The following is a 21,059-nucleotide window of genomic DNA, read 5'->3' on the forward strand; positions in this document are numbered from 1 at the left end:
CCACGCTCTGATCCTGATCCCGGGCGGCTTGTCATGGAGTCTCCCACGTGGTTCTGTTCTTCTCCCTCCTTGTCCTTTTCCCGCTCTCTCCTTTGTGGGCGGTTTCGTTTTCTTTGTCTCCGCCCTCCACTGAGGATCAGGAGGCGGATCTCAGCAGCTGACGGACACGTCCTCAAGGTACAGAAATATTTAGACTGGGCGGCCATTACCTTTCGCACTCTTCAGCTTGCTCACGTCCACTTCCACGCCCTTCTTCTTCTCCTGCGCTACTCGTGGCGCGGCAATAACGGCGGTTTTGGCGGGAATCTTGCGGCAGATAGCGATACACAGTCTTTGCAATAAATCACAGTCAAACACGTTTCAATCACAGTTCCAAGGCACACATGACCCAATTCTTCAGGCTTAAGTACGATCCTGTTCGTGACGCCAAGTTGGAGCGCCCCCAGGCACAGGGCCACGACGTTTCAGTACCGGGCCTCTCTGGTTCGGTTCTGAGGCTGTCATGGTGGCTAGACCCGGTCCGCGACCCTGCTAAGGGGCGTCCAATGAAGGTGGTGGTATAGTCTGTCAGGAGTTCGTGACGCCACCTGTGGTGTTCGGTCAGGGTGACCGACGCTGCTGTAGGGTCCGCTGGGGTGATGGAATGCCAGCTGGATGGCATACCTTCCCACAGGTGAAGTATGTCCCCAGGGCTTCCCAGTAGGGTGGATGGTGATGGTGTGAGGTGCAGGCAATAACGAGGACACAGGGTTGCAGTCTCTTTACCTTTTACTGAAGGCTTCAGTTCACTCAGTCCAGAGCACGTTCAACCGGGCTATCAGAGACCGGCCGGTCCGATGGGCACATCCAGAGTTTCCCTCGCAGATGGAAATCGTTGCCTACCAATAGCGCCTGTGTGTTGTAGTCCTACCCTGCTAAGCATTCGGAATAGTCCTCACAACTGCTGTTCTCGTTCGTTCATTCTCTACAGCTTTCTCTCTCTCTCTTTCTTTGGTTCCAGATGTTGCTAGTTGCTAACGTCCCCGAGATATGTTATGGCTAGGATGCCACCCGTTTGACGGGAAGGCTTGGAGGTCTTCCGGGACCCTAGAGACGCCCCTCTCCCAATGTTGCCCCCTATGTCTTCGTAGGTGTAGAATGTAGACAGCCAACCTATAATTGACTGCCCAGCGGAATTTGAAGTAATGCGTGAAGTCAGTTACTCCTACGGTGATCCGGCCACCGACTACGCCCCTCAGTAAGATGTTGCCTTCCTCTCTCAGCACGACTCTTACTGGCTCTCCTTTGTGCTGATCTCGTTTACACTGTTCCACAATATTCTTCCCCTCTTGTCTCTTCCTTAGGATACCGCCGCAAGGTGTGCAGGCGCGGTTCCGTAACGTTCTGTTCTGTCGCTAGGCACCTGTCAGGTTCCCACGCCTGACAGGGACCCCCCTGTGTCTTCTCCCCGCAACACCCCCTGCCACGGGATGTTGCCTGGTTCCAACCCAGTCAGCTTCTGACTAACTTCCTCCCCAGCCCCTAGTTTTACCAGTGTGAGGAGTGGCCCAATAAATAAAGCCTTTTTCTCCCCCTAGTGGCCGGAGTGTGAAGTGTAATGTGTTCTGGTGATACCTGGTCAGGAGAACTCTTTAGTGCCATCGGACATACCGCTACTCGCCTTGGGGCCATACTGCAACGACCAGGTCTCTGGGGCGCTGCATATTTATTTCCATTTTCCCATTAGGGTTAGGGTTAGGGCTAGGGTTAGGGCTAGGGTTAGGGCTAGGGTTAGGGCTAGGGTTAGGGATAGGGCTAGGGTTAGGGATAGGGCTAGGGTTAGGTTTAGGGCTAGGGTTAGGGTTAGGGTTGGGGCCACAGTTAGGGTTGGGGCCACAGTTAGGATTGGGGCTAAAGTTTGGGTTAGGGTTGGGGCTAAAGTTACAGTTAGGGTTTAGATTACATTTACAGTTGAGAATAGGGTTGGGATTAGGGTTAGGGGTGTGTCAGGGTTAGAGGTGTGGTTAGGGTTACTGTTGGGATTAGGGTTAGGGGTGTGTTTGGATTAAGGTTTCAGTTATAATTGAGGGGTTTCCACTGTTTAGGCACATCAGGGGCTCTCCAAACGCGACATGGCGTCCGATCTCAATTCCAGCCAATTCTGCGTTGAAAAAGTAAAACAGTGCTCCTTCCCTTCCGAGCTCTCCCATGTGCCCAAACAGGGGTTTACCCCAACATATGGGGTATCAGCGTACTCAGGACAAATAGGACAACAACTTTTGGGGTCCAATTTCTCCTGTTACCCTTGGGACAATACAAAACTGGGGGCTAAAAAATATTTTTTGTGGGAAAAAAAAGATTTTTTATTTTCAAGGCTCTGCGTTATAAACTGTAGTGAAACACTTGGGGGTTCAAAGTTCTCACAACTCATCTAGATGAGTTCCCTGGGGGGTCTAGTTTCCAATATGGGGTCACTTGTGGGGGGTTTCTACTGTTTAGGTACATTAGGGGCTCTGCAAACGCAATGTGACACCTGCAGACCATTCCATCTAAGTCTGCATTCCAAATGGCGCTCCTTCCCTTCCGAGCCCTCCCATGCGGCCAAACAGTGGTTACCCGCATATATGGGGTATCAGCGCACTCAGGACAAATTGGACAACAACTTTTGGGCTAGAATTTCTCCTCTTACCCTTGGGAAAATACAAAACTGGGGGCTAAAAAATAATTTTGGGGGGAAATTTTTTTTTTATTTTCACGGCTCTGCGTTACAAACTGTAGTGAAGCACTTTGGGGTTCAAAGCTCTCACAACACATCTAGATGAGTTCCTTAGGGGGTCTACTTTCCAAAATGGTGTCACTTGTGGGGGTTTCTACTGTTTAGGTACATTAGGGGCTCTGCAAACGCAATGTGACACCTGCAGACCATTCCATCTAAGTCTGCATTCCAAATGGTGCTCCTTCCCTTCCGAGCCCTCCCATGTGGCCAAACAGTGGTTCCCCCCCCACATATGGGGTATCAGCGCACTCAGGACAAATTGGACAACAACTTTTGGGGTCCAATTTATCTTCTTACGCTTGGGAAAATACAAAACTGGGGGCTAAAAAATAATTTTTGTGGGAAAAAATTTTTGTTTTATTTTTACGGCTCTGCATTATAAACTTCTGTGAAGCCCTTGGTGGGTCAAAGTGTTCACCACACCTCTAGATAAGTTCCTTAGGGGGTCTACTTTCCAAAATGGTGTCACTTGTGGGGGGTTTCAATGTTTAGGCCCATCAGTGGCTCTCCAAATGCAACATGGTGTCCCATCTCAATTCCTGTCAATTTTGCATTGAAAAGTCAAACGGCGCTCCTTCCCTTCCGAGCTCTCCCATTCGCCCAAACAGTGGTTTACCCCCACATATAGGGTATCAGCGTACTCAGGACAAATTGTACAACAACTTTTGTGGTCCAATTTCTTCTCTTACCCTTGGGGAAATAAAAAATTGGGGGCGCAAAGATAATTTTTGTGAAAAAATATGATTTTTTATTTTTACGGTTCTGCATTATAAACTTCTGTGAAGCACTTGGTGGGTCAAAGGGCTCACCACACCTCTAGATAAGTTCCTTAGGGGGTCTACTTTCCAAAATGGTGTCACTTGTGGGGGGTTTCAATGTTTAGACACATCAGGGGCTCTCCAAACGCAACATGGCGTCTCATCTCGATTCCAGTCAATTTTGCATTGAAAAGTCAAATGGCGCTCCTTCGCTTCCGAGCTCTGTCATGCGCTCAAACAGTGGTTTACCCCCACATATGGGGTATCGGTGTACTCAGGACAAATTGTACAACAACTTTTGGGGTCCATTTTCTCCTGTTACCCTTGGTAAAATAAAACAAATTGGAGCTGAAGTAAATTTTTTGTGAAAAAAAGTTAAATGTTCATTTTTATTTAAACATTCCAAAAATTCCTGTGAAGCACCAGAAGGGTTAATAAACTTCTTGAATGTGGTTTTGAGCACCTTGAGGGGTGCAGTTTTTAGAATGTTGTCACACTTGGGTATTTTATATCATATAGACCCCTCAAAATGACTTCAAATGAGATGTGGTCCCTAAAAAAAAAATGGTGTTGTAAAAATCAGAAATTGCTGGTCAAATTTTAACCCTTGTAACTCCCTAATAAAAAAAAAATGTTGGTTCCAAAATTGTGCTGATGTAAAGTAAACATGTGGGAAATGTTACTTATTAAGTATTTTGTGTGACATATCTCTGTGATTTAATTGCATAGAAATTCAAAGTTGGAAAATTGCGAAATGTTCATAATTTTCGCCAAATTTTCATTTTTTTCACAAAGAAACGCAGGTACTATCAAAGAATTTTTACCACTATCATGAAGTACAATATGTCCTGAGAAAACAATGTCAGAATCACTGGGATCTGTTGAAGCGTTCCAGAGTTATAACCTCATAAAGGGACAGTGGTCAGAATTGTAAAAATTGGCCCGGTCATTAACGTGCAAACCACCCACGGGGCTTAAGGGGTTAATAAAAGATAATTTTTCCGAAAAAAATGGCGTGGGCTCCCGCGTAATTTTCATAACCAACAGAGGGAAAGCCAACTCCTGGGGGTCTATGTTTATAGCCTGGTAAGGGGGTAATATCCATGGAGCTTCCCAGGCTATTAATATCAGCTCACAACTGTATACTTTGCCTTTACTAGTTACTAAAATGGAGGACCCTAAAAAAAATTACGTAGGGTCTCCCTATTGATAACCAACAAAGGCTATGCAGACAGCTGCGGGCTGATATTAATAGCCTAGGAAGGCTGCCCCCCCACCCAGGCTAAAAACATCAGCTCTCAGCCACCTCAGAAAAGACGCATATCTAATATGTGCCAATTATGGCACTTTACCTCACTCTTCCCACTTGCCCTGTAGTGGTGACAAGTGGGGTGATAGTTGTAGGGCTGATATCACCTTTGTATTGTCAGGTGACATCAAGCCCCAAGGTTAGTAATGGAGAGGCGGCAATAAGACGTCCCCATTACTAACCCCATAGTCACATTGTATAAAAACACACACCCAGAATAAAGTCCTTTAATTGAAAGAATAACACAGACTCTTTTAATAAATTTTAATTAAACCATACTTACGACCTCGCGCATTCCACCGACACCCTTGTCATCTGCAAAATAGTTAAAAATAAAAAACAACAATATTCCTCACCTTTCCACAGAGATGCTGCTAATCCATTTGTCCCACTGTGGGTCTAGCTCTGCTACATCTAGATGGCAGGCTGCTTGGTTGCATAATGTGTCCATACATCCTGTCATCCAGCAGAAACTCGGAGCACAGTGTGCTCAGTGTCCCCCTGTGAACTCCTATTCCCTGTCTGATGGCACCACGAGCGTGAGAAACTACTCCTGCTCGCGATGCTGTGAGACAGGTCCTGTGAGCTCACAGCCAATGAACTCGCCTTGCCTTTCTGACATCAATGCGAGCGCCGTGGGAAATGGAAATATTTGTCAAAACACACACATTATATATATATATACTTACTACCTCAGTCAGTTCTCAGCTGCTGAGGTGCCAGGTCCTGTCTCTGACTCCTGTGTCTGCCACCCAGTGGGGTGTTGTACCCTGGCCTGTGTCCTTGTGTAGCCACCCAGTAGGGCTTCGTACCCTGGCCTGTGTCTGCCACCCAGTTGGGCGTCGTACCCTGGCTTGTGTCCGTGTCTCTGTGCCTTGTCCCTTTCCTGACTCTGTCTTAGTCTAGTCCTGTTCTGTGTTCCTTCATGCGACTTACGGTGGAGGCCGCGTCCCTTCAGACCACACACACAGGCTCCAGATTCTCCCTAAGGGCACCTTCCGGATACTTATACAAGCCCTGAGACACTGTCTGTGTCCACCATCCCCCATGAATCTACTGAGATCTCACAATCCTGGGGTCTGCCTGGTGTCAACCATATCTTATTACTGTGACTGAGGAAGGTCCGAATATTAGGACCGAAACGTTTCTGTTGTTTAACGTGGACACAATTAAACCACTGACTAAAAGCTAAGTTAGAGTGCTGGGTTTTTTTACTACAATTTATCATATTGGAATCTACCCAGGCACCTCACTATCAGGCTGTGCACGCGTTCACCTTTCTAATCTAGGGACAAGATCATAGACCTGCAAAAAGCTGGAATGGGCTACAAAACCATAAGTAAGACGCTGGGTGAGAAGGAGACAACTGTTGGTACAATAGTAAGAAAATGGAAGAAATTCAAAATGACTGTCAATCGACATCGATCTGGGGCACCAAGCAAAATCTCACCTTGAGAGGTATCCTTGATCATGAGGAAGGTGAGAGATAAGCCTAAAACTACACTAAAGACTTGTTATTGATATCAAGGCAGCTGGGACCACAGTCACCAAGAAAACTATTGGTAACACATTACGCAGTAAAGGTTTAAAATCCGAAAGTGCCCGCAAGGTCCCCCTGCTCAAGAAGGCACATGTGGAGGCCCATCTGAAGTTTGCCAATGAACACCTGGATGATTCTGTGAGTGATTGGGAGAAGGTGCTGTGGTCAGATGAGCCAAAAATTGAGCTTTTTGGCATTAACTCAACTCGCCGTGTTTGGAGGAAGAGAAATGCTGCATATGACCAAAAGAACACCATCCCCATTGTCAAGCATGTAGGTGGAAACATTATGTTTTGGGGGTGTTTATCTGGTAAGGGCACAGGACTACTTCACCGCATCAATGGGAGAATGGATGGAGCCATGTACCACATAATCCTGAGAGACAACCTCCTTCCTTCCGCCAGGACATTAAAAGTGAGTCTTAATTGTGTCAGCAAAACATACAGCCAAGGCAACAAAGGAGGCTCAAAAAGAAGCACACTAAGGTCATGGAGTGGCCTAGCCAGTCTCCAGACCTTAATCCCATAGAAAATGTATGGAGCTAGTTGAAGCTCCGAGTTGCCAAGCGACAGTCTCAAAATCTTAATGATTTAGAGATGATTGGCAAACAGAAGTGGCCCAAAATTCCTCCTGATATGTTCACAAACCTCATCATCAACTACAAAAATGTCTGACTGCTGTGCTTGTCAACAAGGGTTTTGTCACCAAGTTATTAAGTCTTGTTTGCCAGATGGCTTAAATGCTTATTTCTCACTGCAAAATGCAAATAAATTTATATAATTTATATAATCTGATTTTCTGGATTTTATTTTTGATATTCTATCTCCAACGTTAAAATTAACCTACCCTTAACCCCTTAAGCCCCGAGGGTGGTTTGCACATTAATGACCGGGCCAATTTTTACAATTCTGACCACTGTCCCTTTATGAGGTTATAACTCTGGAACGCTTCAACGGATCTTGGCGATTCTGACATTGTTTTCTCGTGACATATTGTCCTTCATGTTAGTGGTAAAATTTATTCGATATAACTTGCGTTTATTTGAGAAAAAATAGGAAATTTGGCGAAAATTTTGAAAATTTCGCAATTTTCCAACTTTGAACTTTTATACCCTTAAAGGGACTCTGTCACCTGAATTTGGAGGGAACAATCTTCAGCCACAGAGGCGGGGTTTTCGGGTGTTTGATTCACCCTTTCCTTACCCGCTGGCCGCATGCTGGCTGCAATATTGGATTGAAGTTCATTCTCTGTCCTCCATATTACACGCCTGCGCAAGGCAAGATTACCTTGTGCAGGCGTGTACTACGGAGGACAGAGAATGAACTTCAATCCAATATTGCAGCCAGCATGCGGCCAGCGGGTAAGGAAAGGGTGAATCAAAAACCCCCAAACCCCGCCTCCATGGCTGAAGATTGTTCCCTCCAAATTCAGGTGACAGTGTCCCTTTAAATCACAGAGACTTGTCATGCAAAATACTTAATAAGTAACATTTCCCACATGTCTACTTTACATCAGCACAATTTTGGAACCAAAATTTTTTTTTTGTTAGGGAGTTATAAGGGTTAAAAGTTGACCAGCAATTTCTGATTTTTACACCATTTTTTTTTTAGAGACCACATCTCATTTGAAGTCATTTTGAGGGGTCTATATGATAGAAAATACCCAAGTGTGACACCATTCTAAAAACTGCACCCCTTAAGGTGCTCAAAACCACATTCAAGAAGTTTATTAACCCTTCAGGTGTTTTACAGGAATTTTTGGAATGTTTAAATAAAAATGAACATTTAACTTTTTTTCACACAAAATTTATTTCAGCTCCAATTTGTTTTATTTTACCAAGGGTAAGAGAAGAAATTAGACCACAAAAGTTGTTGTGCAATTTGTCCTGAGTACACTGATACCCCATATGTGGGTGTAAACCATTGTTTGGGCGCATGGCAGAGCTCGGAAGGGAAGGAGCGCCATTTGACTTTTCAATGCAAAATTGACTGGAATTGAGATGGGACGCCATGTTGCGTTTGGAGAGCCCCTGATGTGCCTAAACATTGAAGCCCCCCACAAGTGACACCATTTTGGAAAGTAGACCCCTTGAGGAACTTGTCTAGATGTGTGGTGAACACTTTGACCCAACAAGTGCTTCATAGAAGTTTATAATGCAGAGCCGTAAAAATAAAAATTCTTTTTTTTTCACAAAAATGATTTTTTAGTCCCCAGTTTTGTATTTTTACAAGGGTAACAGGATAAATTGGACCCCAAAAGTTGTTGTCCAATTTGTCCTGAGTACGCTGATACCCCATATGTGGGGGGGAAGCACTGTTTGGTCGCATGGCAGAGCTCGGAAGGGAAGGAGCGCCATTTGGAATACAGACTTAGATGGATTGGTCTGCAGGCGTCACGTTGCATTTGCAGAGCCCCTGATGTACCCAAACAGTACAAACCCCCCACAAGTGACCCCATATTGGAAACTAGACCTCCCAAGGAACTTATCTAGATGTGTTGTGAGAACTTTGAACCCCCAAGTGTTTCACTGCAGTTTACAACGCAGAGCCGCGAAAATAAAAAAATCTTATTTTTCCCACAAAAATGATTTTTAGCCCCCCACATTTTTATTTTCCCAAGGATAACAAGAGAACTTGGACCCTAAAAGTTGTCCAATTTGTCCTGAGTACGCTGATACCCCATATGTTGGGGTAAACCCCTGTTTGGGCGCACCAGAGAGCTCAGAATGGAAGGAGCACTGTTTTACTTTTTCAACGCAGAATTGGCTGGAATTGAGATCGGATGCCATATTGCGTTTGGAGAGCCCCTGATGTGCCTGAACAGTGGAAACTCCCCAATTCTACCTGAAACCCTAATCTAACAACACCCCTAACCCTAATCCCAACGGTAACCCTAACCACACCCCTAACCCTGACACACCCCTAATTCTAATCCCAACCGTAAATATAATCCAAACCCTAACTCTAACTTTAGCCCCAACCCTAACCCTAGCCCCAGCCCCAACCCTAGCCCCAACCCTAGCCCCAACCCTAGCCCAACCCTAGCCCCAACCCTAGCCCTAGCCCTAACCCTAGCCCTAACCCTAGCCCTAACCCTAACCCTAGCCCTGATGGGAAAATGGAAATAAATACATTATTTTAATTTTATTATTTTTCCCTAACTAAGGGGGTGATGAAGGGGGTTTGATTTACTTTTATAGCGTTTTTTATATCGGATTTTTATGATTGGCAGCTGTCACACACTAAAAGACGCTTTTTTATAGCAAAAAAGTTTTTGCGTCTCCACATTTTGAGACCTATAATATTTCCATATTTTGGTCTACAGAGTCATCTGAGGTCTTGTTTTTTGCGGGACGAGATGACATTTTTATTGATAACATTTTTGGACACGTGACAGTTTTTGATCACTTTTTATTCCGATTTTTGTGAGGCAGAATGACCAAAAACCAGCTATTCATGAATTTCTTTTGGGGAAGGCGTTTATACCGTTCCACGTTTGGTAAAATTGATAAAGCAGTTTTATTCTTCGGGTCAGTACGATTACAGCGATATCTCATTTATATCTTTTTTTTATGTTTTGGCGCTTTTATACGATGAAAGCTATTTTATAGAAAAAATAATTATTTTGGCATCGCTTTATTCTCAGGACTATAACTTTTTTATTTTTGACTCATTTTTTTTTTTTTCTTACAGTGTTCACTGAAGGGGTTAACTAGTGGGATAGTTTTATAGGTTAGGTCGTTACGGACGCGGCGATACTAAATATGTGTACTTTTATTGTTTTTTTTTTTTAGATAAAGAAATGTATTTATGGGAATAATATATATATTTTTTTATTTATTTAGTAATTTTTTTTTTTTTTTTTTTTACACATGTGGAAATTTTTTTTTTAACTTTGTCCCAGGGGGGGACATCACAGATCGCCCATCTTACAGTTTGCATAGCACTCTGTAAGATCGGCGATCTCACTCACATCGCTGCAGGCTTACCAGCACCTGCAGTCGACCCGGAAGTACTCCCTGCAGGACCCGGATGCAGCCCCGTGGCCATTTTGGATCCGGGGCCTGCAGGGAGAAGACGCTCGGTACAAGGTGAGCAAATCACCTTGTACCGATCGTCTAAGGGAAGCACGCAGGGATGCTTCCCTATACCGCCGGCACACCGCGATCATGTTTGATCGTGGTGTGCCGGGGGTTAATGTGCCGGGAGCGGTCCGTGACTCGAGACTCGAAGCTGCGATTGTCCAAACGCTTGTGCTATACACAGTAGGAATGAATAGACCCGTGGAAGTTCCAGTTCTGGTACCCCATCTGAACTTTATTTATTTTCTACCAGAACGCTACCTGAACTTGAACCAGAACCCCATAGAAAACAATGAGGACCAGGATTTTTGAGCCAGAAAACTTCCGCTCTCTATCTCTGCAACGGAATTCCTTGGAACTCTCAATATTGCAGCAGATTTCCAGGAGAAGTACATATTTAACATTTAGCACCGAACACTAACTGTCCAGTGCGAACTCTGAACTTTTAACTTTGGGTTCGCTCATCTCTAATACACAGGAGTTCACAGGAGAATCGCAATGACATCAGTTTACGGGGGTCATCAGCAGACGGCTGTCCTGACAGCCCATCGACGCTCTGCCATCACATCACTGGCGCGCTAATGGGCAGGAGGAATGATGTCCTTCCCACCGGTGCGCGTTACATGCTGCTGACAGTGATTGACAGTGGCATTTAGCTGTTTAACAGTTGTGGGCGGAGCACTGCACCATCCACAGCGGTTAGAAGCACTTCATGGCTGATTTAATCAGAAATCAAGTGAGGGATGACAAACTCCCTTTAAGGCTGGAGTTACACCAGCATTATGGCATCTCATGCAAGAGCAACAGATGCGATATGCTAATGACCCTCGTCTCCTGCTGTGCTGCAAGCGGGAGCCGAGTGTCACGCTACTGTGCTGCGGTCATCTTGCACAGAGAGGATCGGAGTACATCTGCAGAGGAAGTGGAGAAATTAATTTCTCCATCTCCTCCGTTGCCGCCGTTGGCGTATATCGCACCGCACTCAGATGATATCCGAATGCTGTGAGTTGTGTCACTCACACCCATAGACTTATATGGGTGCGAGTAAGCCAAGACTCGTCAGAGTCTCGGTGCCAATCGCAGCATGCTGCAATTTCACATGCACGCCGAATACGCCGGAGAAAAAACACACTGATCTGGATTGCCCCGTAGAATAACACTGGGACGAGTGCTATGCGATGTTTTATCTCATAGAACACAGCCATATTGTATAGTAGTGTGACTCCAGGTTAAGGCCCAAAATAGGCTAGTCATTTTGTATTGTATATTTTACATATGTCATAATGTGCAGATCATTATTGTAAAAGCAGTAGACAGTTTTTGTTGCATTTTTCAACAAATGACAAGAGTGAATTATAAAGGAAATCGTAAAAGAGTTACTGGAATATTCCTCTATTTGTGAGGTTATGGGAAAAGACTGTTTCATCACATAACCCCTTCCTGACAAATGGCGTACCAGTAATTAATATTTTGAGGTACATTCCTGGAAATGGATGCACCGGTATGTCATGGTGATCGTGCGGGCACAAGAGCTGTGCTAACGTGATCGACATTAGGGGCTCGGCTTAAATGATAGCCGAGACCCGGCTGTCACAGCCAGGAGCGGTGCCTGCACTGCCCGGGCTGTTTAACCTTCTAAATGCTGCAATCAATCACAATCGCAGCATTTAGAAGGCTGTGAGAGGGAGAGCACTCCCTCTACCACCAATCGACATCCCCACGACATCATCGCTGGGGCATGAAGGTTGCCATTGACAGCATGAGGTCACATGATGACCTCCTCATCTGGCAGCCATACAGGCCTGTGCAGTTCAAGCCCGGAGTATGGTCTAAGAATCTACTATCAATGTAAGGGCCCTTCCCCACTTGCGATGAAATTGGACTAATGAAATCCGATAAAAAAGTGGTTTAAGGCGAAACCTGTAAATGTTTTGCAGTGGCCTAGTCAAAGCACAGTTCTTAATCCAATTGTGAATCTGTGGCCAGACTTGAAGATTGCTGTTAACCAGAGGACACCATCTACAGTAACTTGAAGAAACTGGAGTAGTTTTACCTTGAAGAATGGGCATAAATCCAAGTGGCAATACGTGGAAAGCTCGTAGAGACGTATCGAAAGCGATTTTCAGCTGTAATTATCACCAAAGGAGCCTCTTCAAAGTACTGACTTTATGAGGATGAATAGCTATGCACGCCAAAGTTTTAAGTTAATTTGTCCTATTTGTTGTTTGCTTCCCAATCAAAAGAAAACCAAATGTTCATGACTGTAGGTATGTTCTTTACGTGAACTGGTGCAAACCCTCAAAAAAACAGTAAAATTCCAGTTTTTAAGGTAGCAAAACACAAAGAATGCCAATGGAGAGGGGGTGAATACTTTCACAAGCTACTGTAAGATGTTAAAGTAATCAGAATAATGAAGTGATCTTACCTATAAGGTCCATTTTCAGTTAAAATCCCATTACAAAATGAAACATTTCCGCAAACCATTTCTATTCCAACCGGAATCAAAGCCTTAAATTCTGGGACAGTATCAGCACATGGGTATTTAGCAGCTGGCTGCTGGTAGATGTGATAGTAATGTTTAGTTGGGAATAACTTGTAATCATATGGAGTACTGAGATCATATTCTGTCAATTTTGGAACAACTGTGGATAAAACAAATTTAAAGTCAGTGAAGATAACAAATCCCTACATTAAATTAAAATGTTATGTTTGTTTATGACATGTTTCTGTTCTTTATTTTATTTTAATGTAACACTGGAAGGGAAAGAAGTAAAACTGAGTTTCTAACTGTAATTATTTGGATGTCTTTCTGATTGAAAAATGAAATACACTATGTGATCAGAAGTATTGTGACACCCACACCTTACATCTGTGAGTGTTTATGATAACCCATTCTAAATCCATAGGCATTAATCTGAAGTTTCCAATTTTCTGGAAAGGCTTTCTACAAGATTTTGGAGTGTCCAAATGAATTTGTGATTATACATCCAGAAGAGTATTTGTGAGGTCAGATAGTGATGTTGGACAAGAGTGTCTAGCTTGAAATCTTCTCTCTAGTTCACCCCAAAAGTGTTCAACATTCAATAGAGTTGAGTCAGGACTCTGTGCAGGACAGTTTTCCACACCAAACTCACTCAATCACGCCATTATTGACCTTTGTGTACTGAGGCTCATTTATGCTGGAACAAAAAAGTGCCTTGGCCAAACTGTTACCACTAAGTTGGAAGAATACAGTTGTCCAAAATATCTTTGTTTGCCAAAGCATTAAGGCTTCCCTTCAGCTTCAACTTGGGGGCCGAAAAAACAACTCTGCAGAACAGGACAGAGAGTGGAGGGACCCATGTCTTTTATGCACCTAGCACTTTAATAACCTTATGCCTGAATGCAAGTTAGTCCCCGAAAGAGTCGCTTGGACGAAACGCATCGGGACATCCAAGAAGGAAGAGTGCAGGGCCTCCATAACAGGGATAGTTGTGGACTGCCCTTGTCAGGCCGGGAGTATTTGGGGTTAGATCCAAATTGAGCCTTTATAGTGACCTATAGGACTAATCTACATTCCATTAATTTGTTGCCTGGAGTACCAAACCAGGCACAACGTTTATCCCGAACTGAAAAGAGGACCTCAGAATGGGTGAGAGATTTCCATTATAGCATTTTTTTCCATTCAGTGAGGCACTACTTACGCTATTTATGAATAGTATGCATGATACATATTTGATGTGCATATCCTTTTCTTAATAAGGTGGCCTCAATTTGACCACTGTCAGCACACAATCATAGATAGACCACCTACAAAATAATATTGTCCCATGAACTCATCACAAAGAAATATTTTTTTTTGTGTCCATTGATTTTGATTCTCACACTGTATGAATAATCAAATCAGCTACACTTGATCCTTTTATTAATAGGGAGGACAGACCTTCAGACCCTGAGAAAAGAGACTATGTCCCGGACTGAACGTTTTGTATTTTTTAGTGGTGGCATTAAATGTTATTGTAGAATCATTGAGGTTTTGTTTGTTATCTCTCACATTTGCTATATTCTGGATGAAAAACAACTCCATAACGTTATACCTCCTCCCTCATATTTTACAGTTAGCATTATAGATCAACTGATCAATTCGCAGAAAATCGAGTTTGAGTCAAATTTCCTGAAACTCAAAGTTCCACACAAATTCAAATACTTTGGCATTTTATTTGTGATTTGCAAAAAAAAACCCTACTAAACATAATTTCCCACAATGCTGATGCATCAGTGAGAATTGTAATGTCTGGAGTCCCTATAATGCCCTGCAGCTGTGACATACCTTCTACATTGGTGGTATAATGAACAGGAAGTGAGAGCTGTGGCTGCAATCTCATGTAATTTAGAAAACTTTGATTGCTGGCAGAGCTCACGTGATCCCAGGGAATGCGAGTACCGACAGGGCTGCAACGACCCTGGCAACAGAGGTGAGTATAACTATTTTTATTTTAACAGGGACAAACATGGGGAATAAAAAGGGGTTGTCCTAATAGTGGACAACCCCTTTAATATGTAAAAATATAGTATACACACAGATATGTGCCGATAATGTTAGCTGTACCAGTAATACTATGTTACTGAGAGGATTTAATGTGACTGGATTTTTGATCTGGGTTTTTTGAGTAACCAAAAGAATGTGGCTAGGAAAAATCAATTCTATGATCCAGTCTGGCGTTTATATGCCTTTTACTGGAAACTGGATTAGCTCAGTAATGTGGAGTGTGTGAAGACTGGAAATAGGCAGAGCTGCTGGTCAGTGTGCTCTGCAAAAAGAGATATGCTGGAGCCATAGAGGTGTTTGTTTTGTGAACACATTTGATACGAGTGTGAGTTGCTGCTGGGAATACCTAGGTTGGTAGGTTAGTGAGGTTGCAACATTTATGTTCAGTATCCATTGATACTGATGGAAGACTGTTTTCATTTTGGACCTGTAAAGTTTATCATGGACAATTACGTATATACTCGAGTATAAGCCGACCCGAGTATAAGCCGACCCCCCTAATTTTGCCACAAAAAACTGGGAAAACTTATTGACTCGAGTATAAGCCTAGGGTGGAAATGCAGCATTTACCGGTGAATTTCAAAAATAAAAACATCATTATTTCCCCATAGCTGTGCCATATAGTGCTCTGCACCGTTCATTATTTCCCCATAGCTGTGCCATATAGTGCTCTGCGCCGTTCATATTTCCCCATTGCTGTGCCATATAGTGCTCTGCACCGTTCATATTTCCCCATAGCTGCCATATAGTGCTCTGCACCGTTCATATTTCCCCATACTGTGCCATATAGTGCTCTGCACCGTTCATATTTCCCCATAGCTGTGTCATATAGTGCTCTGCACCGTTCATACTGCCCCATAGCTGTGCCATATAGTGCTCTGAACCGTTCATATTGCCCCATAGCTGTGCCATATAGGGCTCTGCACCGTTCATACTGCCCCATAGCTGTGCCATATAGTGCTCTGCACCGTTCATACTGCCCCATAGCTGTGCCATATAGTGCTCTGCACCGTTCATATTTCCCCATAGATGTGCCCCATATAGTGCTCTGCACAGTTCATCATTCCCGATAGATGCTCCACATAAATCTGTGCCATTGCTGCAGTAAAAAAAAAACAAAAAAAACGCCATACTCACCTTTCTTGCTTGCAGCTCCCGGCATCCGGTCTCTCCGCACTGACTGATCAGGCAGAGGGCGCCGCGCACACTATATGCGTCATCGCGCCCTCTGACCTGAACAGTCAGAGCGCAGAGACGCCGGGAAGATGGAGCGGCGCCCGGAGGCTGGAACGTGGACAGGTAAATATGCGATACTTACCTGGTCCCGGTGTCCAGCTACTTCTCCCGCACAGCTGGTCTTCGGTGCCGCTGCTTCTTCCTCTATCAGCGGTGACCGGCACCGCTGATTAGAGAAATTAATAGGCGGCTCCACCCCTATGGGAGGTGGAGCCGCTTATTCATTTCTCTAATGAGCGGTCCCACGTGACCGCTGAACAGTGGAAGAACTGCAGCACCGAAGACCGTGGGACGGCAGGGGGAGCGCCAGGATCGCTGGAAGCAGGTAAGTATGCCTCAGTGCCCTCACCCCCTCACCCGCCGACCCTGCCACCCACCTTGACTCGAGTATAAGCCGAGGGGGGCACTTTCAGCCCCCAAAAAAATTTGGACTGAAAATCTCGGCTTATACTCGAGTATATACGGTAACTACATGCTGTTTTGACCCCATGCCACGTGTATCCAAGTGGCTACCCGAAAGCATAAAACCCTACAATATGTATGTATATATACAGTGGATACGGAATGTATTCATACCCCTTTAAATTTTTCACTCTTTGTTTCATTGCAGCCATTTGGTAAATTCATAAAAGTTCATTTTCTTTCTCATTAGTGTGCACTCTGCACACCATCTTGACTAAAAAAAACAGAAATGTAGTAATTTTTGCAAATTTATAAAAAAAAAGAAAAACTGAAATATCACATGGTCATAAGTATTCAGACACTTTGCTCAGTATTGAGTAGAAGCACCCTTTTGAGCTAGTACAGCCATGAGTCTTCTTGGGAATGATGCAACAAGTTTTTCACACTTGGATTTGGGGATCCTCTGCAGTTCCGTCAGGTTGGATGGTGAACATTGGTGGACAGCCATTTTCAATTGGGTTTAGGTCAGGGCTCTGGCTGGGTCCATCAAGAATGGTCACAGAGTTGTTCTGAAGCCACTCCTTTGTTATTTTAGCAGTGTGCTTAGGGTCATTGTCTTGTTGGAAGGTGAACCTGAGGTCCAGATCACTCTGGAAGAGGTTTTCATCCAGGATATCTCTGTACTTGGCCGCATTCATGTGTCCTTCAGTAACAACCAGTCGTCCTGTCCCTGCAGCTGAAAAACACCCCTATAGCACGATGCTGCCACAGCCATGTTTCACTGTTAGGATTGTATTGGGCAGGTGATGAGTAGTGCCTGGTTTTCAAGGGGCAAACATCCCCACGCACGCCTGACACGTTTCAGACTTTATGTCCTTACTCATAGGCATCTAAAAATGTATCTAAATGAGTATGCAAATTGCCTCTTCTGAGAAAAAGAGGACTTAAACTCTATAGCGCCACCTGTTGGAAGTAGCGATCCTACAAGTCACAATCAACTCTTTAACGAGTCATGCAATATGACTTAGGATAAAAGCCAAATTAGTATCTCAATTCGCAGACACGGTGTTTCGGGCTGTTGGCCCTCGTCAGTGCGAAGCATGAGAACTAATGAGTAAGGACATAAAGTCCGAAAACGCGTCAGGCGTGCGGGGGGATGTTTTCCCCTTGAGACTCTGATATGTAAGTTCTTAACTTTTTACAAACAATGGATTAAATGAAAAACAAAACTTGAATTTATATGGAAATCACCTGGTGTTGGTTTTTCCTTTTTTGCATGCGCTGTGAGGTCTTATATAGACAGGTGTGTGCCTTTCCAAATCAAGTCTTATCACTTTAATTACACACAGCTGGCCTCCAATGAAGGAGTAGAACCATTTCAAGGAAGATTACAAGAAAGTGGACAGCATGTGACTTAAATATGAGTGCCTGAGCAAATGGTCTGAATATTTATGACCATGTTATATTTCAGTTTTTCTTAAATTTGCAAAAACTTCTACATTTCTGTATTTTTTTCAGTCAAGATGATTTAATGGGGTCTGAATACTTTCCGTACCCACTTTAATATAGATACACACACACACACACACCCCACACACACACACGCACGCATGCACGCACGCACACACACACCCCACACACACACACGCACGCATGCACGCACGCACACACACACACACACACGAATTTATATGTGTATCGAGAGTGTATTGTGCAAAAATTTACTCAGGTGTAGAGCAACAATGCTGCAAGAGGTTTTTAATATTCTTCAAATATAATGGCCTATCCTTAATGGGTTTTCCTGGAATGGAAAAATAAAAAAATATGTAAGTAAATAAATTTGTCATCTAATATATAAAGCTGAATGTGTGTGTGTATGTGTGTGTATGTCCGGGATTGGCATCTGCACCGTCGCAGCTACAGCCACAAAATTTTGCACAGTCACACGTCTGGACCCCGAGAGTGTCATAGGCTATGTTGTGAGGTGAAATTTTAACCCCGCGCTTTCCAATTCACCAAACAATTTTGCCCCTATCTACATAATGGGGAAAAAGTGAAAGGAAAAGTGTTGGAGGCAAATTGACAGCTGCCAGATGTGAACAAAGGGGACTTAAAGAATGAGAGCGATGGCGCCAAAGAGTATATACCGTACCGTTGCTAAGGTGGGGCCCCGACATGGGATACTCACCACACACGGAGATATGAACACACACACAAAATGCGCCACACACTACCACGTGCTTGAACACATATACCACCCACAGCACACATTTCACCACACATACACCAACCTCGCCACATAAAAGTCAAAACACAAAAGTCACCGCTCAAAACTCGCCACGCGCAAAACTTGCACACGCGGAAAAATTGCCACATGCACAAAAGTTGCAACACATGCAAAAGTTGCCTCACACAAAACTTGCACATACTCAAAAGGCACCAAGCATAAAACTCGCCACGCGCAAAACTCGCCATGCGCAAAACTTGCTCCACACAACTTGCTACACTAACCTGTCACATGCAACTCGACACACAAAAAGTTGATACACGCATGTTGCCATACCAAACTCATCTCACAAAAGTCGCTACATACATGTCGCCACACGCAACTCAACACACAACTTGACACACGAAACTCGCCCTGAAACACACACAAGTCTGGTATTATCCTTCAAAAATAAAAATCTGATTAATAAGCAGACAAACTACAAGAGCAACAAATGTACCATATAGGAAATACGGCAGCTGTCAGTCACATGACCTGTCTATTATGTGTATGTGTGAGCTAATATATACTGCCATGGGGAGGGCTTCCTGTTGGCTGGGGATTTATCAGGCTGCCAATTTAGCTTACAAATACTGAGGTAAAAATACTGAGCAAATAAAGTGTGAACGAGGTCTAATACAGGAGGAGATGACACACAGATATACTGTATACTACATACAGGGGAGATGACACACAGGTATATACTATATACAGGAGCAGATGTTAGGAGTTGAGTTTCCTCTGCTGCACAGGGGGAATCTCGATCCGTGTCTGCTGCGGTCTCCCATTCTGCATCGGCCACAGTGGGGTCTGCTCAGCGGAGGCGTCGCTCCCAGCGTCTCGCTGGGGCTGATTCTGTACAAAGGGTTACTACTGCCTTTTCTGGCTCTCCCATTGTACCCTGCACTGATCTGCGGCGAGCAGGCTTCTCTGGGACTTATTTTCACACACTGAGCATGCCCAGGGCAAGGTCTAGGGTCACACGCTCAGGTACTGCAGCGACTCCCATTGGTCCTTCTCATGGAAGGTCCTGCAGGTACTAGGACTAGCTCTGCTTTGCGCACTGAGCATGCCCAGGGCAGGATCTCTCAGTGGAGGTCTGGGGTCACGTGCTCAGGTGCTGCAGCAATTCCATTGGTCCTTCTTTCACAGGTCCTGAATGTGCTGCAGCTATTTAAGGTTCGCATGGCCGCACGGCCATGCGCTAGTATTGTCTTTATATTATGTGTGTGTGTAGATGGATGTATGTTGAAGGATGAAAGCTCCTAAATATCCCATTCCTAGTGTTGTTGTCTGTTTGTGGATGGTGGTAGCTATCTAGCGCCCGACTAGCCATCAGCACGTAACACACATTACAGCGTCCAGTTGCTGTGTCCGCCAGTACGGCGCCGTGCGCTTTCTCTGCGCCTTCCTGACCCAAGCCTGGGTGGTTAGTGGCGTCCGTCGGTGCGGCACCGCACGCACTCTCGTGCCTTTGTATATTATTATTTCTATTTCTCTGACACCCCAGTTGCGGTGTCGAGCGCATGAGGTCTTTGAACTCAAATCCTCAGTCTTGGGATTGAGATTAGAGACTCCTTGCTTGCGCTCTATGTGCGGTATTGCGGTCCTGTGATGCAGCAGGGTTCGCTTCCAGCATACAGCGTGAAATTAACCCATGAGTGTATTTTTATAGTACCGCCATATAGTCCGTCTCTACTAGCAGCAGGGTTTTTACCTGCATGGTGGGCCTCGGACTGCGAACGCACCTAATTCCATAACATCTTATTCTTGGTGCGTTCTGCCAGTCCTTAACATAATACTAGCGCCAAGGTCTGGCTAGTAAATGACGGACGATCAGTGTTCACAGCGGTACATCCAGCAGCTGGAGGGAAGGTTGGCGGCTCTCGAGCGTTCAACCTCAGCTGTGGATGTCACTGCTGTCGCTGTTCAGGCTGCTAGTGTGGCTGTAGCCACCTTGTCCACTGCCGCCCCTGTGCCGACTCTATCTCGCCTCCCGCTACCACAGAAATTTTCTGGTGACAGTAAGTTCTGTAGGGGTTTCGTAAGTCAGTGCTCAATACATCTCGAGCTTCTGGCCTCTTGTTTCCCCACAGAGCGGGCTAACGTGGGGTTTATTGTATCTCTACTGTCGGACAGGGCATTGCAGTGGGCTACGCCGCTGTGGGAGCGTGGCGATCATGT

At 44.6% G+C, this 21,059-nt stretch overlaps 1 protein-coding gene across 2 annotated transcripts in view; it reads right to left on the reverse strand.

Annotated features, from left to right (window-relative positions):
• Positions 1-21,059, reverse strand: part of LOC138670195 (uroplakin-3b-like protein 1) — a 59,879-nt gene that overhangs the window by 18,841 nt on the left and 19,979 nt on the right. For both annotated transcript variants that reach the window (XM_069757312.1, XM_069757313.1), the window contains one exon: positions 12,869-13,085. In XM_069757312.1, coding sequence (XP_069613413.1) covers positions 12,869-13,085 — 217 coding nt within the window. The remainder of the gene's footprint in view (positions 1-12,868; positions 13,086-21,059) is intronic.

This window comes from Ranitomeya imitator, chromosome 3 (genome assembly GCF_032444005.1).
Source record: "Ranitomeya imitator isolate aRanImi1 chromosome 3, aRanImi1.pri, whole genome shotgun sequence".
In the NCBI taxonomy this organism is placed as follows: Eukaryota; Metazoa; Chordata; class Amphibia; order Anura; family Dendrobatidae; genus Ranitomeya; species Ranitomeya imitator.